Consider the following 25,667-nt stretch of genomic DNA (forward strand, 5'->3'; position numbering starts at 1 on the left):
TCTACGTCGTTTCCTTTCCGTTCCTCGTGTTCAATGTGCGCTATTGTTACATCGTGATATTAAGGAACAATTTTGAAACTTTTAATGTGCAGAATTGCTGGCATTGTCATAATAAAGTTGAATATTGTAAAATTTTCTTGTATTTTACGTAACTGCCCTTGTAGGGGTCCGTAAGAGTGACGAACAAAAACGGTGCATACTTGTGCAGCTCTTCAGTGCTTTTTTTTGTTTTTTGCTGTACTATGCACCCCAGCGTTCATGAGCACTAATGCCGAAAAGACAAGGGAAGCATCAACAAAGCTCCTCACTACTCCCGCCCACCACCGAAAGCGCACTACAGACTAAATGCTGTTTCCGCAAAATAGGCCGTTCACCTTGTATATCTTTTGGCTCTCCATTTCCTAGTGGTGTTCAGAAAAATAACCGCTCCCGTTAAAAATTTCTTCTTTAATTTAGTATCCGGCTTTGACCTCGCATCCTGACATCGGCGAATACCTTTCATATCTCAGGAGATGGAGCCACGTTTCATGGATGACATCATGTGCATTATCACTTCCATGTCATTTTCCAGGCGTGCACTAGCAGCGCGCTCGTGGAGAAATGCGGGCCGCGTGCCTGTCCACTGCCCATTGCAGGCATGTGCCTCCGTGAGCACGTCGGCCTTCTACTGGGCTGAGCGCTTCGTGTTGCACTGCCCCGAACTTAGGCACAATGTTGCGCAGGATCGCTGCGAACTGGTGGAAGAACGCTGCTTCCTAGGACCGACCCCTTGATCCCGTCTCAAACACTGTGTGCAGTACCTACGGACTCCCAAAAGGATCAAGTCCTCAGAAAAGTATACTCAATGATTGTGCACTCTCATTATGTGCCTTTCAAGGGGCCTTACCCACTTTTGTCAACACATTCCTGGTTGCTTTCTTTATGCCCTCGCCACACTTGGCGACATTATAAATGGCACTAATGTCATCGCTCAACGTGCTGTGCCACTACCAGCCTGCTCTTTGCGTGACAGGGACCGCGATCATCGTCAAGGACAACAACAAGCGGCAACATTTAAAAAAAGAAATCAATTGCGTACAAAGGCCGCCTTTGGTCCGTAGTGACGACAGATGGGCTCGAGGTACTCAGTGACGGACACCAGGGGCACCTTGAGGTCCACGTTGCTGGAGCGAACCACCAGGTCGTCGCCCAGGGTGGCCTTGGGCGGGGGACCCACGTCTCGCACAGCGCAGCAACCCCACGGCATGGTTCACCACTAGAAGACGGGAAAGAGAGGCAAGTTCGAAAACCAGCTGAGCGACTCGTCAAGCGCGAGCTGACGAAGCGCTAATGCCAGAAGAGGGTCCTTGCTAAGCACGTATTTTCTCAAATTACCTACATAGTAACCATGCCAGTAACAAAGCCAGGTCTCTGTGAGGTAAGAGGAACAACCAAGCACTCTTCCACTTGTCGGACGTCAAATTTATGGAGTATTTAAAGGTCCGAGCTCGTTAACTATGAGACTACACACATGATCGAAGAAACGCTGGTGCTAAATACAAAGTCGACTGCTGGAATTTCAAACAAAATGTTCGGAAAACCAATTTTTGCTACAGCATTCAATCATTGAACCAAGATTACCTCGATGTTTGAAGCTGAGAAAAAGAGAGCGTTTATTCGCTCTATCATCCAAAAAGATAAACCCACGACGGGAGTGTGTGCTGGTAGTCAGGGGTCGCAAAGCAGCATATATTTATCTTTTCTTTTTTCATAGGACCACATAGCTTCAAATGGAAGCTTGCGATGTAGTAAATGATTAAATTTCCCGCATGGGTGCAGTGATCGAACAAACAGCAGCATGCGACGAATTATGTGCGACGTGCACATATTTTCCTGTTTTATAACTAGTTTTCCTCTTGGCGTATAATATCGAAAAATCATTCTCAAATTTAGTATAGACATAGCCAGAAAATTCGCAGTTTTGTGCAAAAATTTTGTTCCCTCACATATTGCTCACGACTACGTCTCAATTTATTTTTCTACTAGCTGTCAGAGAGTAATCGCTTTCGAAACAGCGAAGTGATAATTCACCCAGAATTCACTTATGAAACGTTCGGTATTTTATGCTTGACTATTCAGACGTACGTCTCGTTTCAACCATTAGTGCTGTTTACAGTTCAGTATCTCTTACCTTTTACTTCCTTAAGATAATAACACTTAATTTTTTTATTTTAGTATAATTTACTGCAAATATGCAGTGGTATAAAACATTCCGAATATTTAAGTATTCTATCAGCCGCAGTTCACAAGCTTTATTCCAATTACAAGAAGACGCGCACAATATAAGCGACTCTACAGAAATAGAACAGGTGTAATGCACATTTTCTTTCGCCTCTTACAGTGTATGGACCACATATCGCCTTTTCGTAATCGAAAACTTCGACTGTTGCCGCATCAGCGAAATCTGGCTCAATAACATCGCTGACGTGCTTTTCAGGTACCGAAGGCAACGATATTTTTAAACTTGCGTTTAGCGCATCACAGCCTTAGTTGCTTACATGCCCATAAACACTACACAACTGGTAACTAACTTCAGATACACCGTTATCCGGCGTCCAGCGTATATTGCGAGTGCACGGGTCGCTTTTCACTTTGCCTGCCACTGTGGTGGGTTTACGATCGAATTTTACAGTTATGTAGTTTATTAAAAACACTTTCTTTACCGTGGGATTCGAAATGTTCCTATAAAAGCAATTAGCTCGCCACCAAGGTGTGCCGAAAATGGTACCAAGCTTCTAACGTTTGGTATGACCGGGCAGCTTTCGAAAGGAATACCACTAGAGGTGCCGCGTGCTCGTGCTCGCTACATTCTTGCACGTGCATTCTACGGCTCGGCTTATCGAGCGGGGGCTCCTCGTCCGACAGGTTCTCCCCGAAACACGTACCTCGCAGGGAACAAAGGAGACAGCCGCCGCGCCTACAGAGGAGCGGCTGGCACGGCTACCGTCCCCTCGGCCGAAGCTAGCGCCAAGCCAGACGACAGCGACGGCCGAAGCGCGCTCCGGAAGCATTATCGAACATGCCGAAGTGTGTCGCTGCCTGGTTTCTGGCCGACTGACCGTCACGTGGGCGGAGCAGCCTGTTTTAAGTGCCTCCTCCACCGGCCGAAAAGCTATCGACCGCTGTCGTTATTTGGAAACTCGATTAATCGTTTCGTCTCTTCATCAGAAAGGGTCGCGGGGGAGAGGGGACGTCGAGACTGTTCGGCCCACCGCATTGCAAAGCGCGCATGCCCTGGGTCACTGCCGATGGCTGGGCGAGCCGAATGCGCCCCCAGAGGTCGCCGCGGTGGGTCTAGGAGTGTGCGTATGCGTACGCGATTGGCACGCCGCGAAGCTACGTTCCCGATACGTCACAGAGAGTTCCCTCCCTTCCTCAGAAACTTGGCGACTCGCAGTACCTCCTGACGCTGACACACACTTCGCCCGCTATAGACGTCAAAACTTGCCTTCTTTTCACTAAGTATGGGCTACGTTAACCGACGTCTTAATAAGCATGCCTTTGATTGCTCACTTTCCAAAGAGGATTCTATTCACTTATGTGATCAGTCTCACGCCGAAATCCGTAAAGCCGTAAATCCGTAAAGCAGACATGTACAGCCGAAATCAGAAGCGGGTTCAATAGGGCGGCCTAATAAACGAGACTACGGAAGTTTCAAGAGCATCTATAACTTAGCCCACAGTCTTATTGCAGTTCATTAATTTATCTTTTTTTTCTCAAGTGGCTACTCTTCAAGTTCCTTTTGCCACCCTCATTTTCCATTGTCATTAATCTGAGGTATCTGTTTTGCTGGAAACGCAAACTATTCAACAAGAAACTAAACCGAGGTCATTTTGGTGCACGCTCATGCAGCCGCACTCCTTCGTTGCGGTGGCTCAGTGGTTATGGCGTTCGGCTGCTGAGCCCAAGGTCTCGGGATCGAACAGCAGCCATGCCGGTCACATTTAGATGAAGGTTAAGTACAAAACGCCCCTGTACTGCGGGATTTAACGCCAAGTTAACGATCCGAGATGTTCGCCAGCTTAATCCTGTGCCTTCCACTACATGGCATCCCTCATGCAACCTCGGGACTTTAAATCCCATCCACCATGCCATCACAACGCCGTCATGTAACAACCCCTTGTAGTTGTCGATCGCTTCTTGCAACATGCGCCCTATTCAGAACAGTTTGTTCACGTCAGGCAACGTATTCTAAGGTTCCAGTTCATAATGAGGGAACACTGTTAGGCGCACCTCATAGCCCGGGTGTAACTCTGGCGCGAAAAAATTGTATTTGGAACAAAATTGAGGAACACGCAGCTATTGCTGGACGTCATCGGCAATTCGGGACAGCGGTCCAATTCGCTTGTTTTCCCACCACGTGGCTCATGAAAAGAAATTATGGGCTGTATTTTCTGTAAAAGAATACACGACGGTAGCGTAGGTTTGATATGAGAACCTCATTACTTGTGCGTTGAGGAGTTACGCCGTTCTGCTACAGTACGGCGCATACGTAGTACGTGTGGACGCATCGGCTTCTAGCCCTACAGCGTGAGATGGCGATACCATGTTGTGAAAATGTCAGTTTTGGACAATTTTCCTCTTTGTTTCGATAAACACAGCATTGAACACTGGAAAGCTAAGTCCATGTTCTACTTGGAGCTGCTAAAAAAAACGATTAGAGGCGTAGATGGCTCAGAAATAGGGTTTTGTCCCACAGAAAGGCGCTAAATTTCCGTCATTTTCATAAACAGACATTGTTTAAACTCTGAACGAGTTTGGTACGGACGTCAGAGGAAGCAACGAGGCGCCGAGGTCATCTAGAGCTGAAATCCTGTAAAAAAAATCTCAGTGCGTTATCTCCACGATTAGTTACACCAAAAAGTAGTCCTCAAGGCTCACCGGCGCTAGCTAGAAGCTGTCCCAAATATCTGACAAGGTCATATTATAGCTCAAACGTGAGAAGGTCACGCAGGCGTTACATGCGTTCACCACAGCGTGACCTTTAGACCCAAATCTGCGCGCTGTCATAGTCGAGCGTGTTGCAGCGCGCGCTCGAGTTTATGACTCACCTGCCTGCAATAAGGATGAACCATGCCACAGTGGTACTCGTTAATGACACCCCTCCACGGGCCCGTCTCGTGAAGGAAATCGGTTGCCTTTTTCGTCCACATTCGTCATCCCTAATGGCGGGCTCAGACGGGGGAAAGAGGAAGCCACTGTGCTTGCTCCGGCGCCCTCACGATAGGGACGGCCGGATCGGGAACAGCGGGCGATTCATCAGGCGCCTTGTCGGGCGTTTAGGGCGTGTGACAACCAACCATGCGGCCGTCGATGCGGAGTCGAGGTCGATTCTGCTCCGCTCTGATTTGTTTTCGCGTGACACGGCTTCGCGATCGAAAGGCTAACACGGGCGCATATCGTTGCGCATAAATCGAGCGCACATAAAGCTCCCCTTGGTAAGCGAGATAAGGACGCTTCATATTCAAGTCAGGCTGGCGGGAGGAGACTCGATGTTTTACGCATTCTATCCTAAAACTGTCCCGCTTTTGCGAATCGCCTAGGTTAAAAATTATTGAGCCGCTTTCAAATGCGATATACCTCCCGGTATCGACGTCACGCGAGAACGCTCGGAAGCGCCGTATAATTCCACTGATAAGGCAACATAAAATGACCCTCTGACTTAAATTTTCTCCGCCACTTGTAGGTCAGAGATGATGCTCTAAAAAAAAAAGAGAGAGAAAGGCTGCAAACCAATCTATGCACCCCGCAGCCACCGGCGTCGTCAACAATTCAGGGCGGGAGAGGTGCGGAGAATATTCGTAGCGCCTCTTGCGCGGGCGACGGCTTTCGTCCGAGCGAAAAGAAGCCAGAGCGTCGTGGTGCAAGGCCGGCAGCGCTTCTGCATTCAGTCTTGGAGCGCGCGTAGCGAAATACAAGGAGTTGCCTCGCGGAACGTGCTGCTGCCGAGGAAATGGCCACGGTCGCGTACAGCCCGCTTATTGAAGCAGGCTGTGTTTTATTTAGCGCTTCGTTAGCGCAACCAGGCGAAAGAAAGAACCAACGCCAACCCAGGCATTCAGCGCCGGTGTGCGTCTGCGCTGCGCGAGTGCACCGTTCGAGCGGACTCCGCATTCATCTGTGGTCGCATATATGAATGAAGCGTGCGCAGAAAAAAAGAAAACAAGTCTCATGATGAATATTTTTCGTTACGCTGGTGGTGATAGTCATCAAACTCTAAAATTGAAGAAGAAAATAAAATACCAATTTCGAACCGAAAAGATCAAAGCCAGGTGAAAAAAAGCGCAAGCTTTGTTTTTTTTTCGGTTTGGTTTTGTTTGGTTTGGTTTGGCTTGGTTTGCGGGTTTACGTCCCAAAACGACTCAGGCAATGAGGGACGCCGTAGTAGACGGCATTTAATTCTTTAATTTTCTTGATTTACTCTAATTCGCCTTCAATTCATTCCAGTGTATCATTAAGTCACATTATACCCACATGAATGCACCTTAATTTATAACTAATTCGTCTTAATTCACTCGAATGCACCTTAATTCATCTTTATTTACTACTGGCGTTTCCTTAATTTGTTGTTATTGATGAGATTTCGATTAACTCCAAAGCCCCCATCGTTTCACCTCGGTATTCATTTCGGACATTCAACTTTCGCGCCGCGCGTTGGCTCCGCCCCCCTTTCCGGTCACGTGGGCAAATCGCGTGGTACATCACATGGTGTGTCATGTGACACCGCACTTCCGACGATTCAAATTTCACGCACTTTATAAGTGCATCTGTGTATTTGTAGACCTCTCTTTTTATTTTACAGTAATACTAATTTACCGACTAACGCTTTTTGCTCCTCTGTCCGCCGCCAGTGATGTTCCAATCGGAGAATTTCCCTTTTTCAGGGTGCTGACCCGAGAAACATGGGGTCAATCCCGGCCGCGGCGGTCGCATTTCGATGGAGGCGATATTCTAGGCCCGTGTACTGTGCGATGTCAGTGCGCGTTAAAAAGAACACCAGGTGGTCGAAATTTCCGGAGTCCTTCACTACGGCGTCCCTCATAGCCTTAGTCACTTCGGAACGTTGAACCACCTAAACCAAACCAAATCCTTCTCAGGAAATTTTAGGAGCAAAATTGGGCAGAAAGGGAATCCGCAGATTTTCGGGGAATTGTGAGAACCAAAATTTTCTCGCTTTTTCCGAACTGCTCGATTTTCCAAACCACCGCAGATAAAAAGACCCAGAAATGGGGACTTTTGGGTATAACTGGGGCAATTTTTGTTTCCAGCATGGAACCTCACTGTCCGCTGCTCCAGGCGTGCGGCGCCGCCGCAGCTGACCCTCTCTTCGGGCGACGCATTTCGCACCACCTGCCGCAGACGGAGTGTGCCCCATCCCTCCTATCTCGCCATAACCACCCTTCAAACCACCCTCCACCCTCCCTCCTCGGCAACCACGGTAAATACTGTCAACTGTTACCGTGGTAACCACAAAGTCACTGCAGGTAAACACCCCCTTGCGCTCTCTCAGACGGTTACGCCGACATCACCGACGCTCAACCAGCGGAGCGGGCGCTTAACAGCTGCGCTGCAAAACGGTAGGTCCCTTGCGGAACAGGGATTCGAGCGCAGCGTCTCCCGCACACGATGCGGATGTTCCACGACTAGACACTTGCTGCGGAAAGGGGGAGGAGGCTGAAGAGAGTAAAGAATGCGCTCGATTCTATGGCAATGCCGTCGTGCTGCTAAGTGCTGGTTTAGTTGCTTGGTTTATTGGGGTTTAACTTCCCAAAGCAACTCAGGCTATGAGGGACGCCGTAGTGAAGGGCTCCGGAAATTTCGACCACCTGGGGTTCCTTAACGTGCACTGGCATCGCACAGTACACGGGCCTCTAGCATTTCGCCTCCACCGAAATTCAGCCGCCGTGGCCGGGATCGAACCCGCGTCTTTCGGGCCAGCAGCCGAGTGCCATAACCACTGAGCCACCGCAGCGGCTGTGCTGCTAAGTGCATTCAGAGCGCATTGAATCGTACGAATTACGTTGCTCCCTTCAAAAAGTAGTGAAACACGTTTTGTTTTTGGCTGGTGAAAATACCATGGCGCTTGTCTGTAGAATGGAAGTAATCAACATATTTATGACATAGAGTGTCATGAGGGTGTTATAGTCCCAGCACGCCTGTAAACACCGCCAAGGGGCAAACTCGTCCGTGCACGATGTCACTATCCTTACAGTGCAGAATACTGCGACTGACCTAGAGTGGATTAGCACTATTTTGTTGCAAAAAAGGCACAAATGACAGCTATTAACATCTGCGCTATTAGGGCAGACTCATTCGATCTACCCAGTGGTATTTTTTAACCCACGGACCGTTTATGCGACTTGTTCATGACGTGTGCGCCTCATTCGAGGGCAATGAAGAATAGCCCAGCGAGTTAAGGGACGGAATAGTTGGGCACCAATCATGGCCACGCTAAAAAGCATTCCTAATGACTGAAACAAAGACTGGGCCGAAATACAGATTACGGAATTTGTTTTATTTATTACGGAAAAAAAGTTCAAATGCGTAATCTCTATTACGGCCCAGTCTTTGTTTCAGTCATCTCGAATGATTTTTAGCGCGGCCACGAATGGTGCCAATCTACCCCGTCCCTTAACTAGTTTGCATGTCGCTAAAGACATGAATGTTCTTGTCCATATCGTTGTCTAAAGACCGCCTTCTAGTTCTTTATACTACAGTGAAGGTCAAGACTCCCGCCGGCGGTTTCAGAGTAAACATTGCTGCTACATGTGGCAACGGCAGTGCACGAGTACTTTTCCGGCATGTAGGTAAGCATTGCTACGACTTGTGGCAACACATATTCAAATCGGCGCATCATTACGGCCCACATTTATTTCACTCCGTCAATGCCGTGGTCTGCTTTTCACGTCCGCAATGCGAGTGCCTCTGCCGCTGGGTGGCCCGTGCACGTGATGACTTATCAACAATGGCTTTTTTGTTTTTAGTTTTTTTTTTACCTTCAATTCTTTCTCTGTTTCGAGAAATGGCCACACTTGTGCCGCTATTACCGTTACTTTTTTACACCCAGTAGAAATATTTTTCAGTGCTTGGCAATCTTGCAAATCGTCTTAATTGCTTACACAAAGATAAATCATGCCTACAATAAATTATTTACACGCTAACATTTTCCGCACAATTCAGTAGATTGCTTATAATTATGCCGCTGGTCTCCTCATTGAAAAAAATGATTAGGCCACTCCACAACCCGACGCTCCACATTAGCTGGTGTTTTGCTTATATATGTGATTTAAGAAAAAGCGAAATGTGGCGATATGACCGACGGATTACACAGATCGGCGTGTGACTCATTGGCAACGACCACAAGTGCCCCTCCTTCAGTACAATCACTGTTATCACTCTTGGCTAGAAACAGTGTCACTCTCATCTTCAGAACAGAGCTCTGCTACGCTCTCCTTCGATGAATAAGGTGAAAACATCCAGTTTCCGCGCAGTTCCATTCAGTCTAAGTGAGCAGGTAGATTTAATTTTTCTGCGCTACTGTCTCTGTGGCCAAAAAATGCAACCCCCAATTTCTAAACGGAGCGCTTGTAGTTTAGAACTGTGACCACAAGAACAAGGATTCAACTAGAGCTCGAAAAACAATACGCTAATCATCTTGGGGATTTCAACGCCATGGACAAGAGCTGGGGGTACCAAAAGGCCACCATTAAAGGCAAAACGCTAGCCGAGGTTGCAGATAACTTCAACTGCAACGTACTCACGGACCCAGCAACCCCTACCAGGGTTGGAAATAGCGTCAGCATCGACACCTGCCCCGACCTCACATTCGTAAGAGGACTCGGACAAACACAATGGGAGAACCTATTGGAAAATTTAGGCAGCGACCACTACATACTCAAGACGCAAGTAACCTCAGACAGGCTGAGACGCCAGTTGGGCGCGGCAAAAATAACGGACTGGAATGCGTTCCGCGAAGCATGCGACAGCAACCTTACCGAGAATGGCTTACAGTCGTTAGAGGAATGGGGACGCATGCTAAGGGATACGCAAAACAGGTACACCAAAACCATAAACCGAACAGCGGAAACACCCGAGGTTGACGGTCGGCTGCTCAAGCTTTGGGATGCTAGGCGCAGTCTCACCAGGAGATGGAAAAAACAAAAAAATAACAGGAAACTCAAGCTTAAAATCGCCGAAATTACAGCGAAAGCAGAGGAATACGCCACACAGCTGGCAAAACAAAATTGGCAACAATTCAGCGATTCTCTTAGTGGGACGCTAAGCACGACACGGACTTGGCGTATCTTTAGAGCGCTCCTCGATCCGACTAAGACAAAAGATGAAAACAATAAATCCATATACCGGTTCATTCACCAGTTCGAGGGCACTGACTCGGAACTCCTCGACAGATTGCGCGCCAAATGCTTTGGCAGCACGAACCCGCCGACCTATACAGGGGAGTACCTACCGGGGAGACGATAACGCTAATCTGGACAGACCCATCACACGAGAAGAGGTCTACGCGGCCATGCGAAACACCACCAGAAATACGGCCGCGGGAGCGGATAAAATAAACAACGCACTCATCCGCAACCTCAGCGATGCGCTGGTCGCTGAACTTACAGACTTCCTCAACAAACACTGGGAAGCTGAAACTGTCCCCGAGGAGTGGAAACATGCCGAAGTGGTGATGATACCCAAGCCAGGCAAGAAACTGCAGATAGAAAACCTCAGGCCGATCTCGCTTACGTCATGCCTGGGAAAACTATACGAGCGAGTGGCAACGCAGAGACTTCAAAACTACATGGAAGACAACGAACTGATCCCTCACAGCATGTTCGATTTTAGAGCAAAATTATCAGCTCAAGACGTACTCCTCCAATTATATGAAGGTGTACTTCGGAACGTTCCTAGGGACGGAGAAAACGTGATAATGGCCCTAGACATCAAAGGGGCTTTTGACAATGTGAGCCACGAAGCAATCATTACGGGCCTGGACAACCTGAACTGCGGGCGCAGGATTCACAGCTTCGTCAAAGCATTTCTATTAAACAGAACTGCAACCATCGGTATAGGAGAACTTCGGTCCGAGAAGTTTCGAACGCCTGATAAGGGAACACCTCAAGGGTCGGTCATTTCACCCACGCTATTCAACGTGGCCATGATCGGACTGGCGAAGCAACTAAAAGAAATCGACGACATCCACCATGCCATTTATGCCGACGACATCACAATATGGACTAACACTGGCTCACTCGGCGAGAAAGAGGATAGGCTACAAGAAGCGGCCAGCTGCGTTGAAAATTACGTCAAAGCAAGAGGGCTAGCATGCTCGACCGAAAAATCTGAGCTCTTACGGGTTTGGAGAGGAAAACAGAGCCGAACAGTCCCTACCAGTAAAGAACTTCGACTGCAAGTTTACCTCGAAGGAGAACCAATACCAGAGAAGACACTCATACGGGTACTAGGGATGTGCACACAGTCAAATCAACGCTGTACTAACACCCTTGCGCTATTAAAGGCATCTACACTCCAAGTGGCCCGCATGATTACGCGCATCTCATACAGACGTCATGGCATGCGAGAAGAAGACACACTCAAGCTGGTCAGGAGCCTAGTGGTCAGCCGGGCGACATACAGTCTCCCGTACTACAATCATATCAAAAGTGAAATACAACAGGCGGACGCGATTTTACCCAAAGCGTATAAAACCACGCTTCGACTACCCCATAACACCTCAACTGAAAAACTCTTAGCCTTGGGACTGCACAACACGTTCGAGGAATTACGAGAAGCGCAGCATGTTGCCCAAATGCGCAGACTACAGCAGACCCCCACAGGCAGAGTTCTTTTAAAGAAACTGGGCTACACCGAACAAATTCGAGAAATATTGAGAACTGAAACGATCCCCGATGAGTACCGCAGCACGCTCAGGGTGGCACCAATACCAAGAAACATGGACCCGAACCTCCACAAAGACCGAAGAAAGGCAAGGGCCGACCGCTTACACAAAACACACGCATCCCAGGATACAACAGTGTATGTCGACGCTGCCACATATGCCATGACAAGGGGACAAGGCACCAACAACGCAGTGGCAACTGTAGTCAACTCGGAATTACACGAGATTACCAGCGCCTCACTGCAAGACTGCACGATAGCTGAGGCTGAAGAAGCAGCCGTCGCTCTAGCGGCAGCGGGGGGCTATCTGACTGGGCGGTCACTGACAATTCTTACTGATTCACAAGCAGCCTGCCGCAACTATCTTTGCGGCAGAGTCGGTCACAGAGCGCTCCGCATACTCCGCTCTGTAGACTGCAAGACGCAACAAACACATGCAAAACCACACAAGCCGATCAAACATAAGATCATCTGGGTACCGGGGCACACGGGGGTGGCAGGAAACCAAGAGGCGGACAGGATAGCTCGAGGATATACTAGCTACCGAGCATCCTACGTCAACGACCTTGAGGAATCCCTGCCAGTACCTCAGGAATACTCGGTCATACTCAACAACTACAAAGGCAGCAGGATGCGGTACCCGCCACCGCACAAATCTTTAAACAAAGAAGAGGCTGTCACATGGAGACAACTTCAAACGGGGTCATATCCAAATCTAAACACACTAAGTAAAATTCACCCCACACTTTACGCACACAATTGTCCGTGGTACCATGAAAAACCTACACTGTATCACATCACATGGGCATGTCAAAAAGTCGACATCGTCCCAGTTATACAAAACCCAAGTGTGGAGCAATGGGAGGGTCTGCTCTCCAGCGACTGCCGCGATGACCAGATCGGTTTGATACGGCGAGCTCAGCTGACGGCGGCATCCAGCGGAGCCCCGGATTAGGAGAAACCGACCGTTGCGGATGGACTCATCTGACTACATAAAAAAAAACTTGTGCTAGAGCCAAATAAAGTTATCCTATCCTATCCTATCCTATCCTATCGTCACTGGCTGTATTTCTATAACTCGCCATGACGAGTCAGGCTCCTCCTCGGTAGCGAAATGCCGCTGAAAAACTCTTCCTGAACTATTCTTGGGCTCTTTTCAATCGTTCAGCAACACCCATGGCTTCTATAATGCCAGGGTGGCATTAACTGCCCAACCGGAAATTAAAGGCCGGCATATATGAGTGATTGAGAAAGCATGCGTTGTACGTACGTGTCGCGCGGCGTGCCCGTGTGCCTTGAAACACGTTAGCAATGCCTACAGTATCACTTACCAAGGAGAGCCAACTTCCACATCCTGCGGTGAGTCTGCGCCTGTAGTAAGCAGGAATCAGGAAATGCCGAATTTAAACAAAGCAACACCAACAAAGGTCATTCAGCCTTCTTGTAAAGCATGCTTTACCTCAAGTAGACACTTAATGCAGAGAAGTCCACTTAAACTCCGAAAGCTTGCATCTGGTGCAATCAATGGTCAAATGAGACGCTATGAGATAAGGGATGATGTGCGTAGGGTACTTCACGTAATGGGAGGCAGATATTTTTAGTATCTTTGTTTGTATTTCGGGAATTAAACTGTTTGTATTTCGTTTGTATTTCGGGAATTAAACTGGCACGCAACTGTTAATGGCCGCCTAACACAAGAAGTGTTTTTCTTTCCTTTCATAATCACCTGGTTAATACCGAAGATACGTTAAATGTGTGCAATAGAAAGAGGTAATGTGCCATAAGAAACTTTCAGCGGCGTAGTTTTTGTAATGGAAGCTTTAATAGGCCGTGTTTTTCTCACTGGTTCCCATTTCTCTTCCTTATCTAGCTGCTCCTATCCTGTTCCTTCTTTGGTGTCCCCTCGATATGCTAAGGCTGTCTCAGAATTTTCCACTCACAGAACATTGCAAGCACCGAGTGTTTAGATTGCTGAACGAATTTCATCTTAAAAATCCGCTTTAGACCATACTGAGGTATGTACACCTGTTGTAACTCAATTTTTTTTCCCCAAGTTTCTTTTACCCAGACTTTAGTGAACCTTCATGCCTACTTCTTTGCAAGCTTCCCCTTTTCGTGATCGCTGCCAGAAGAAATTCCCCGCATGTCATTTTAAGAAAACAGTCAAAGCAAAAAATTGTCAGTGGCTTAGCTCAGCTATGCCAGGGTAAACGTAGCGAGAGGCACGGTATATCTCTGGTTACGTCTAGTTATCGTCATGGTCCGACGACTCGAGTTTCTCCTCTCTCCTACGCTGCACAGCATCGGCCTCGCTCTCCTTGGCCGCCATAACAGTGTGTTTTTTCCACCACCGCATCACCATCATTTATACACCGCCATCTTCCTCCTCCCCTTGCCGCGCATGCGCAGTAGAGCACGGCGCGCCAGCTGCGTGTAGCGCATGGCAGTCTCTTTCTCGGTCGGAGGCGAGCGCCGCCGGCAGCTGTGACGTCACTCGGCGGCTCCTCTCGGTCGGAGGCGAGCGGCGCTGCGCGCGCACCAGCTGCGCGGCTGTGACGTCAATCGGCTCCTCGCGCATGCGCACAAGTGGCGCCGAAGGCCCACAGCGAAACGGCGAGACTGTGAGACTGCTGGTAATGTTGCTCTCACTACAAAAAAAGAAAACGGCGAAGTAACGGTGGTGCATTTTAATACGTGAACTTCACTACCATAGCAATCACGTGCGCGCATACAAAAATGCCTGAGACATCAGGAGCGGTCTTGTGGTGCATCAGTCGCAAGCCAGGGAGGGCGGTCTTTCTTCGCCGAGTGCAGGGCCGTGCACTGGGCGCTAAGTCAGCAGATTGCGCGTGCTGGTGCGGCGGCGGCCCAGGCAGTCAGGAGAGGCTGAATGAATGTTCACTGCCGCAGACTACCTGCTGGCAGCAGTGCGGGTAGGAGCCCTTGAGCGAGACGATTCGGCAGCGCTGGTCGCAGTGCGGACAGCTCACCACGGGGCACCTGCGGGACACGGAGCATGGCCTGTTACTGCTGTTGCTGCCGCCACCAGGGACCGACGACAGAGCTCGTTCTGCGGGCGGTCCCCGAACGCCGCCTCCACCAGCATGCGCCGGTCTGCCGGTAAAACGCAGAGCTCGACTCGCCCGGACAACTATTTTTGTTATTAGCTTTTGAGGTATAAAGATGGATTCTGCGGCATAGTAATACCATTGCTGATGGACATTAGAAAAGGGTCAATCATGTTAATTACTAAGATGGTTGAATAATTTCTGATAGTTAACTTTCAACTGATACAGTTAGACGTTGCCAACGGTTGCCTGTACAGATCGGTACCTGAACGCTAGTAACAGCCATATCGTGATACATCTATTATTAAGCCCAGCGTTTCGAAAACACGTTCTATGTTCGGTCAAATCCATGTTCGGCACATTCCCGAAATTTCAGAAATGCCCCACACTTATTCACTACCAGCCGTGTCAATCGCGTACTGCACACCACAGGAAACGCCTGCACACATTTTTTTTTTTCTTTAGTAAGCGACCTACACAACTTTAGATTTTTTGTTCATCGGCTTGACGCATAACCTTTACACGTCGACACCGCAGGTATGAACACAGCCAAGGAAGGATATTGAACGAGAGCTGTATACGTGAAGTGCGAGGTAACACGGAGGTAAATGTAACACAAAGACCGGCGCGTTCTCGGTTGCCCCGAAAGCGAGGCGGACTGACCGCTTGACGAAGATCGCGCGGTTGCGTGCGTCGCAGATCACCATCTCGCAGGGGTTGCGGAAGGTGAAATTTCCACCGTTGGGAAACAGCAGGTGACGGTAGACGCAGGCTCCTGCGTGACGCCCCGCCAAATTGAGCTGGAAGCAGCAGCAGCAGTAAACTCAGATGTAAACAAGCAACGCGTAAACCACGTCCACAGGACCAGAACCCAATGGTGGCACCGCATGCGCGCTTAAAACACCCCAGAGTGACCAAAACAGCGCTTCGCGCGCCAGCACGCAGTCCTTCATTCTCCTGCAGGCGAGACTGAATAATGGCGGCCAATTACTCGGCAGTTTTCTGCCCTGGGGACGAGGACAATGGGAGACCTTATCGACACCGGTGCACTGTGTCAGAGCTGCAAATACGACATGTTTTCGCAAGCTTCCTCTCTACAGACGCTGTCATCATATAAGACACTTGAACCGCTAAGACGAACCCTAGCTGCCATGCCCGACCTTGGCAAAGGCTGTATCCGGCGGGATGTAGGCGAAATCGATAGCAAGTAACATTAGTTCGCACACCACGAAAAGGCTTTTTTTGCGTCCTGGGCTTTGACACGAATCCCTCTCAGCTGGCGTGATTATCACCGCCAACAATGCAAAAAAATCTTTCTTCAGTCGGGGTCTCCAGTCTGGACCGCGCACCCTTTGAGGCGGCGACGCTGCGGTGGGCGCCACAGTCAGATGTCGCGTTGAGCTGCTCAGCACCAAGGTCGCCAGAGGTTCCAGGGGGCTCAGCGCAAGATTTCTTATTATCGACCATGTATTCGCGTTGAAAACCCGAAGCGCAAAAGCGGCAAAATACGAATAAGAAATTCCACTCCCGACGGGTGCTCCTGGTGAAAACAAACTTGTGTACGCTTTCCTGTAAGCTCCAACTGCATGCTCCACCTGTAGCCAGCTACTTCGTCGATGAAAAAAAAAAAACTAGTTCAGAAATTTCCCGGACCTAATCACTGCGGCGCCATGAGGTAGCTCTGCTTCAAGCTGTCCGTTCTTGCGTGGTTGTCAGAGCCCCATAAAGCTGCTTGTGAAATCGGCAAGTTTCACTGGAGCGGCGATTTTGTCCCGGAAACGGTGCAAGGTACTCCATTACTGTCGAGCGACGGTTAGATGTTCCCAACGAAGGTCATTCAGACCAAGAGATCAGAGAACAATATGCCGACAGCTAAAGCCTCTAAAGCCTTATAAACTGACAGTCGCTACATTTAAAAGAGAGCCGCCGCTCAGTGGTTACGGTGCTCGGCTGCTGACCCGAAAGACGCGGGTTCGATCCCGGCCGCGGCGGTCGAATTTCGATGGAGGCGAAACACTAGAGACCCGTGCACTGTGCGATGTCAGTGCACGTTAAAGAACCCCGGGTGGTCTAAATTTCCGGAGCTCTTCACTATGGCGTCTCTCATAGCTCGAGTCGCTTTGGGACGTTAAACCCCATAAACCGAACCAAACATTTAAAAGAACCCTAATGAGACGCGGCTTAAAACTAAAAGAGCTGGCAGTTAGAGACTCAAAAAGTCTGGACGTAATCTTTGAATCAAATCGCCACCACAACGTCTCGACGTTCCTGTGGTTGCACAGAACTGCGAAAGCATTTCCCTCGCTTTTCAAGTCGTCCTGAGCGCCTGAAATAAAGTATGTTTTGAACTCGCATTTATTCGTTGCTCCCCTGCCACAATGGCACTTGCGCGCCAGCCGCCGGAATAAGTCAGATGGGAAACCAAACGCATGAACCGTATCAGGAACGATGCTTAAGAACCAGTCTTGTATTTTTAGGCCCGTACTAAGAAAGCAACGACCAAGTACACGGCCAACTTCTAAACGCGGCATCAAAAGTTATCGAATCCTCAGCACACAATTTTCGGCATCCACTATTTTCCTTACACCCGCAAATTTTGAGTAGCGAATCCATTTTAACAGCCAGTAACACTCCGTTCAGTATCCTTCTTTTATCGTGAATGTTACCCGACTATGCAATTACAGCGTTACTGTTACTACAGCACAGGCGACGAGATAATTAATTCAGCGCATACTCGTGGCAAGCGCAAGTGGGCGACGCGCTAGTGCGTAAACCAGACGAAGGCACCTTTGACGAACGTCCACTGGGACTCCAGGCTGGATGCGTCGGACAGCGCACCTCCGCCTGCCGCCACCAAGAGAGCAGCACACATGGCAAACCACAGCGGCATCTTCCGCTACGTCGTCGTCTCTCTGCTGCGCCCTTCTGCGTGCCGATAGTCTCCAAAGGTGCCCCATTTGTTCTGCGGTTCCTGGTAAACGCTAACACCTTACCTGCACCCGATGTTTCGTGCAGAGTGATTGATAAACACGCGTTATGGATTCGAACAAAAAAAAAACTGGCCATTGTGGAAATGTAAATTTCGGCTCGTGCGAAATTCCGACGCCAATCGGAGTGTTTTAGTAACTCTGGGGGATATATGGGATGTCTGTTGCGTTTATGCCGCTGTACTCGCATTAGTGAGCTTATCGTTAAGCAGAAAGTTAGGTAGGCGGATAAAATTAAAAAGTTTGCGAGGATACGGTGGCCGCAGTTGGCAAAGGAAAGGGTTGATTGGAGAGACATGGGAGAGGCCATTAACCTGCAGTGGGCATAGTCAGGCTGCTGCTGCTGCTGCTGCTGATGATGATGATGGTGATGATGATGAGGCTCTTGTGAATGCCTAGTGAAGTCACGAGCAACATTATAGTGGTCGTACCAATCAGGAATTTCTAATCAGGGATTGGCAATAAGCGTGGCTAATCAGCGTGAAGCTCTGTCATGACGTCATACGTGATGCCACCCCGTTCTGAGCAATCAGAGTGATGCGTTGCACCTGGTGTGTTAGGCCAACGACACCGACGCCGCATAAACGGTAAACGTGGCCTTAACAGCTGTCGTTGCAAAATAAGCATCAATGTTTAAATAAGTCGAACAAGTCGTGTATAGTGGTAGCAACCTCGATATTCGATCGTTAAGCAGAGAGGGTTGGGGTTTTCGGAAGTGCACCGAAGGTTAAGAAAGCGGGGATAACTAACAACGTTACTTCGGCCAGGTGGTCACGTGATTCACTTAGACAGCTGATTAAAGCACACAGCACCAGCACGGGGCGTGGTGTGGGCATTAATTTAAAAATTGACGGCCAATCGTACGATGTGATACGACAAGTCTGCGTTAGCTGTATTGGCTGTATACATTTCGCTTCTATTATGATCGCCTTCCTACTTCGTCATTGAATTAAATTTCGCTGTCGTTTTCTCGTTCCACTGCTGTGTGGCCTTCTGAAGGGTGAGAGTGGGTGGAGGGTGGCAGATGGTGGGTGGAAGCTCTGGCACGGTGGGCGCCCAGACCGAACGAGGCTTCACACAGGCAGGCGCAAGCAGAAAAAAAAAAAAGACCGGCATCCGCTTTCTTCTTTTTCTCCGAATTTTTTCGCTCCAGCTAGAATCTTCATAATTTTCAAACCGGAGCTACACGAAGCCTTTCAGGCGCAAATGAGTTACGCAGGGGACATATAAAAAACGGTAAAATTTTATTTGTGTGAAAGCCAGTGTCTGCAGAAAGTGTTGCGCTACGATGCTAAATATAATTTTCGCCTGAAGCAATTGTGAATATCCTGAGATGTCACGCAATCAGCTAAAAAAAGACACAGACATCACAGGAAACGAATTGGCAATTCATGCCGAAGTATACAACACTATAAACCCAGTGAAATTAGACATTCTCGTTGAAGGGCAAGCGCTCTACCTGACGCTAAACGGGTTTGGCCTGTTTCACATGCTGCGGCTAGAACGAAAATATTCGGCGTGTTCGGTGACGCCGCGGTGCGATTTTCAGTCAGCGCTTTCACATGCACGCGTACCCAGCGAAGTCGGTCGGAGATTGGTCGTAGGGACACGCAAGGTTGCTTGATGTTCGCATAGGCAACCCATGATTAAACGCGACAGAAAAGTTACACGGAATGTGTTGATGATGTTATGACCAGTGTGTTTTTAGATTCAAGGCAATATTTCGTATGTTTTGATTAGAATAAACAGTTTTGCTTCCGCTGTGAGAACAGCTCCCACGTGACCATACGTCGCATGCCGTCTCGGCGTTCCCCATTGGTCAGTCGCAGAGCGAACACACTGATGCTGCGATTGAATCCCAACCGGACGGAACTCGATCGCAGGCCGTCTGCGGCTAGACCGACGGCCCTACCCTGTCGCAGACCGACAGAATTCGCAGCGTCGCAGGCGAAAATCGCATGCATGTGGAACGGGCCTTTATCAACCCTTTAGGGTCTATCAACCTGTGATATCGCTCAGATTACAGCTGAACAACAGGCATGCAAGTGGGCTGATCAACTCGTGCGCAGGCAGGGAAACAAAGCAGCAAAAATAATTTGTAACTCAGACAACTACATGCTCTACTGCTGTTATCACAAACTGCTAGTGACAAGAATGCGCTGCAACAAGTACAAAGGCGAAAAAACCTGAACACAGGACAGGCCAAATGCTAATGAAATGTAATACAGCGCAGTGCAATGAGACAACAATGGTAGAAGCAGTTAAATGCAAGCTTATCTTATAGTTGTTTAGTGTTCAGAAAAGATAAACACTTGATTATTGTGACCCGCTGTCAGAGTGCAATCGATAGCTCTACGACCTCGAAATCCATTCAGCAATTGGCCTTGAGATTCGACGTAAAGCAAACCTTCTGTTTGGTTGTTGGTCTACAAGAATAAGCTAAGAGCCCAGCCGGCAGTCTGAACGGCAACTGCAGTTTAGCGGCAAAATTTGCAGGAGAAGAGAGGATGACAGTGCGCCGAGGATATACTAGATACAATAACCATACAATAACCAATAACCAAACAGATAATGTCTCTGTTTTCGCCACCCATCTCTTCAGTTACACTATACGGCATTCACAGCATTTTTCATGGATAAAATACACAGAAACTAGCTTATAGTGAAGCACTTTATGGCCAACAACCACATTGCTACACTCGGAACATCCTCCATGTTCGCCAGATTTTGCACCAATCGACTTTTTTATTTTCCCTAAGGAGAAATAAGCTCTTAAAGAAAGGCGTTTTTGAGTCACTTGATGTAGTGAAGAAGCAAACGGCAGATGGTCAAATGTTTAGGGGAATCTCCCAGGGTGGAGTTGATTTGTAATAAAGGAGTAATTACTCATTGGCATCCACCCAAGCTCTCCGGTGCTTCGGTGAAGCGATAGTCCCAGGTTCGAACCCTAAACCAGAACGAATTTTTCTTTAACTACGAAGTTTCTGTGGAAGCTGTATTGTAGCCGTATGGCTGCGTTTGGGTCGATGCCAAAAAGTAATTACTCCGGTATTATAAAAATAGCAGAGGTGCCGAAGCAGCCGGGAGAAGCTGATCTGCCCCGCGAATTGGACCAGGGGAAAACAGGACTGCGTCTGTGCGCGAGTGCGAACAGGGAGTATATTGAAGGGCCTGCACTAGATCTGCAATGTGTAAAACAAGGTTCAGTTAATTTATCACTGTGGGTATTTAATAGACAGACATCGTATAAGGGCAAAAATTAACTTTCGGATAAATATTAGATATATAATATATTAAGTGTTAGCAAGGCTCTTCCGGTGTAACGCCCGAATGGGAGAATGTAGTCGAGGGTTATGGATGAGCACCGTCTTGAGTGTAGTCATTGACATAGTCAAACAGGACACAGCACACATTCATGGTCACATGTATTGCAAGTGGAGCTGTGCAATGTAGATCTTTGACTTCTGCTTTCTTGAAACTTCATTTTTTTTTCGTTAAACCAAGTTCATATTCAATAATAGGCTTATCATTACAATGAATGAAAAAGAAATGAATCCCGACAACATTTCCAAAAAGCGGTACAACACAGCAGCAAAAGCGATTGGCTTCCTTTTAAATAACGTAGGGTACTATATGATCTCTCGCAGACCCGGCTATGATCAGCAATAACAAATCGCCATTATGCGTTTTCTCCAGTCTCGAAGCATAAGGTGCCAATCTCTAAGCAAGGTAAGTAAATAACAAAATTTGCTTGCAATTTTTTTTTCTTTTCAGCGCTTATGACCTGCCGCGCTGACTCAGTCGTCATAGCGTTCGACGGGTTGCGAGATCGAATTTCGGCCTCGGCGGCTGTCCGTGTGCTGTCCTATGGCAGTGCATGGTAAAGAAGCCAAGTTGGTCGAAATCAAAGCGAAGCCTTCCATTCACAGCCCACGCGGCAGCTTCCGGATAGTCTGGTATACCAAAAAGGTGTGAGCCACCCGGTCATAGCGCTTTCAGTGGCCATGCCCTTTCTGATATTGCCTTGGATCATTCTGCTGGCGTGATTGTGCGCCCTATCACCGATAACTATCCTATTTTTACACTCACTGGTTCTGCAAAGCCTTGTAATCGTAAATCATTCACTAAACAATTATTTAACTCTGATGAAATTGTCATGATGATTCGTACTGTTGGCTGGACTCCCATTATACTGAACCCTGCCCTAGCAAAGCCTGCAGTTCATTAACGCGACAGCGTTAAAGGCCCCGTTCACCGAAAAAACCGGTGTCGGCGTTGTCGACGTCGGCGCTGTGAGCGAAAAATTACGGGCATGGTTCTGGCAGGTGGTCCCAAGAGAGCAACCAAGGAGGCAGGCGGGCCACCTAGGGTCACGTGACCTTGCAGCGTCATCACAACCTGCCCACCGCATACTGAGCAAACTGCCAAACCGTGGCAGTTAAATTAATGATTGCTCGCTCGGGAAGAGCAACCTGGGTCGCACAGGGCCCGTGGCGCATCGCTTAACCGCTGCACCACTACGCCAGGAGTGGTATGAGGGCTCCCAGGGATGCATGAATGTAAGGTAGAGAATGACCTTCTTCATATAAGGGAGTTAACCCACTCAAGATATTACGTCATACCCTTAAAGGTGCACTAAAGAGGAATTTCGATGAAGGTGAAATTCTAGAGGCCCGTGTGCTGTGCGGTGTCAGTGCACGTTAAAGAACCCCAGGTGGTCTAAATTTCCGGAGCCCTTCACTACGGCGTCTCTCATAGCCTCAGTCGCTTTGGGACGTTAAACTCCAATAAACCAAACCATCATATTTTTACCGCGGAGCTCGATCTACAGGTTCCGAGAATTCTTAGAAACCTTGAATTACGGTCCTGTGCGGCCGATTTCCCTAATTTAAATCGGATTAAACGTCCCGGCTCCGACCTTTTTTTTTTCAACTCATCGCAGACGGTAGGAGGAGTCAGCCAACCTTTCAACCAGTCCCGTGGCGGCTCGCCGCTCTGCCATCGGCGGAGTGATACGTTGTGATCGGCGAAAGCAAAGAGTCCACGCGTATTTTTATTTCCGTTGGCCTAATTTTTAGCTATGTAGTCTCTGACTGCATCTATTTATTCACGGAAACCTAAAAAACTAAATAAATCGAAAGCGAAACCGCCACGCGACTGCTTGAAAGGCACTCCACGCGTTAGTCGACTCCTCCTACCGTCTGCGGCGAGTTCAAAAAAAGGCGGGAGCCGGGACGTTTAATCCGGTTTAAATTAAAGAAATCGGCTACACAGGACAACAATTCGAAGTTTCTAAGGATGCTCGCAACGTGTAGATCGAGTTCCCGCGCTAAAAAGACGAGTTCAGATTCCCCTTTAGTGCACTCTTAAGGCGGAGCTTAAGTGTCCCTTCCTATTTTTTTTTCAGCAAAAGCTCGTGACTGCATTAAGTACTACACGCGACACATCACCATGTTGATCGCCCCGAAATCCTAGGGTGACCAATCGCTTACTGCCAGCCATAACTAAGAAAAATAATCTACGCAAAACAAGTTTACACCGTAAAAATAAAAAGTGTAAAAGTGTAAAAGTCGCAGAAATTTAACACTGCCTTTAGGCATAAGTTCCGGGGGTATTTTAAGGCGCTTTCAGCACTGTTAAAATGCGCAGAACATGATTACTATCAAAGTCAAAAAGTGAAAAATGCCAACGGCACCTGCGGCCAGTGTCAGCTAATTAACTTCAACTTCATATAACTAAAGCTAAAGACGACACGTGCACGTACGCTGGCCCTAATGACATTTATAATGTCTTCAGTAACCGCTTGTCTACGCCTGCAGAGCTCCCTGAGCAGCCATCTTTGCTTGACCTGTCCCGTTGTGAATTTTCGTTCCACTTGCATCAGCAGATGAAGTGCAAAAACCAATTTTTCTCTCTCGGAACAACCGGTCCAGGTTTAGTTTCAATCCACACTTTTAAATATAGGCTTGAGGCAGAAGACCTATTTTATATTACCGATTTTGGCAGCTAAAATTAGCAAAATATTTTGCGCTGGCATGTTTCCTAATGTTCTAAAGGTTGGCAAAATTATTCCTGCCTTTAAGAAAAGTGATCGTGAATTTAACACCAATTACCATCGAATTTGTATTCTCCCTTTTTTTCAGCACAATTATCGAAAAACTAACCTCTACGCGACTCGTAGCATATCTATCGAAATTCAAGTTATCCTCACCTCACCAATCTCGTTTCGGTAAAAGATTTCCGACTGAACTCGCTCTACTGACAAAACCTTTGTCCTTAGATCAGTATTTGTCGATCTAACCAAAGCCTTTGACACGATTCACCACTGTATCCTCATGCAGAAACTCACATGCTTTGCAATTCGTGGTCCACTTCTACAACTCATTCAAAGCTAATTTCTCTAATTACAAATCATTCAAGTAAACAATCAAATATTGTCTGCTAAGCCATGGGAGTTGTTCAAGGATCTGTCTTGAGCCCTTTCACTTCATTTTATTTTCCATCAAGACCTCCTTCTGGAGGTTTACGTAAGAGGTGGGGTTACAGATACTTGAAAAAAAAAAAAAGAGGTACAGGTAATTGCTTTTAAAAATGGATTCTCATGGCTTCAAGCAATGAAGATGGGCATGCAATAGTGGCGACTTCATAGAGAAGGGCATTCCAGCTCCACAATTGCTCGGGGAAAAAAAGAGCCTAAAAACGGTGTTGTGCCAGCAACAGGCCGAGTTATCTGAAACGGATGCGCAGCGCGCTGAGATATGTGGGTGCGATGCACAATGTAAGGTGCTGGATTGAGTCAACGGTGAAGAATTTCGTACAGCAAACAAAGGCTGGCAATGCGGTGAACAGGCTAGCAAGGCTGGAATTTTCCTTCAGAGATGAAACGCCGATGGAATATGAGTATGCATGACGCACGAAACGTACGGCACGGCTGTGAATTGGTTCGAGTGCGTTTATTAGGCATATCTGAAGTGGGTTCCAGATGGGGCTGGTTTGGTTTGGTTTGGTTTGGTTTATGGAGGTTTAACGTCCCAAAGCGACTGAGGCTATGAGAGACGCCGTAGTGAAGGGCTTCGGATATTTCGACCACCTGAAGTTCTTTAACGTGCACTGACATCGCGCAGTACACGGGCTTCTAGAATTTCGCCTCAATCGAAATTCGACCGCCGCGGCCGGGATCCATCATTATGAGAAGAGTGGCGTATCGGGCTAGTTGGTGCGCGTCTGACATTTAATATCTTGCAAATTAAATGCACATTAATCTTGCCCATGTCTTCTGGTTTCTGTCAGTCTCGGCCCCTTGATTTTTTCATCGCGCACGTGCAGTCTTCTGCCGTGTCATAGTAGCGTTTGACCACTGTATAAAGAACTTGCGGTTTCATAAAATAAACAGTTGGAAGTAGCGCTCCTCCCTGTCTGTGCCTTCTAACATATATATATGAGAATTGCTTAGCGAGGGCCTCGGTTCTGGCAGCCTTGACGCCATAGGAAGCATAAGAGGGTTCTCACGCAGCTTCCACGCTCTCAGTTCGATGACGTTCTACGTCACACCTGCGGTAACTCAGAACGTTCTACGTCCGCCGCTTATGAACGTGGGTGGCGCTGATGAACACTCTCAAGCTTAGGTTACTTGTAAACATAAATATCCGCGAAAGCAGAAGGTTTGACAGCC

At 48.1% G+C, this 25,667-nt stretch overlaps 2 protein-coding genes across 2 annotated transcripts in view; both read right to left on the reverse strand.

Annotated features, from left to right (window-relative positions):
• The window catches only part of LOC149352288 (luciferin 4-monooxygenase-like), a 31,100-nt gene extending 29,854 nt beyond the window's left edge, over positions 1–1,246 (reverse strand). Inside the window, exon 1 of the mRNA XM_089577136.1 lies at positions 1,079–1,246. Coding sequence (XP_089433262.1) covers positions 1,079–1,246 — 168 coding nt within the window. The remainder of the gene's footprint in view (positions 1–1,078) is intronic.
• Positions 1,247–14,816: 13,570 nt separating this feature from the next.
• Positions 14,817–17,898, reverse strand: LOC149352289 (complement inhibitor CirpT1-like). Its single transcript, XM_089577137.1, has 3 exons — positions 17,796–17,898; positions 15,672–15,783; positions 14,817–14,940 (listed from the first exon to the last, which is right to left on the reverse strand). The coding sequence occupies exons 1-3, from the start codon at positions 17,896–17,898 to the stop codon at positions 14,817–14,819; spliced, it is 339 nt and encodes a 112-aa protein (XP_089433263.1).
• Between the last annotated feature and the right edge of the window lie 7,769 nt (positions 17,899–25,667).

This window comes from Amblyomma mixtum, chromosome 3, assembly GCF_055824585.1.
Source record: "Amblyomma mixtum isolate Tamu chromosome 3, ASM5582458v1, whole genome shotgun sequence".
NCBI classification, from domain to species: domain Eukaryota; kingdom Metazoa; phylum Arthropoda; class Arachnida; order Ixodida; family Ixodidae; genus Amblyomma; species Amblyomma mixtum.

Bases quoted from the DNA above. Each gene is read 5' to 3' on its own strand.
- LOC149352289 (XM_089577137.1), bottom strand. From the start codon at position 17,898: ATGCCGCTGTGGTTTGCCATGTGTGCTGCTCTCTTGGTGGCGGCAGGC. The intron at 15,784-17,795 runs GTGCCTTCGTCT...GGCGTCACGCAG, and splicing joins CCAGTGGACGTTCGTCAAAG to GAGCCTGCGTCTACCGTCAC. The intron at 14,941-15,671 runs GTCAGTCCGCCT...CGTGTCCCGCAG, and splicing joins CGCGCGATCTTCGTCAAGCG to GTGCCCCGTGGTGAGCTGTC.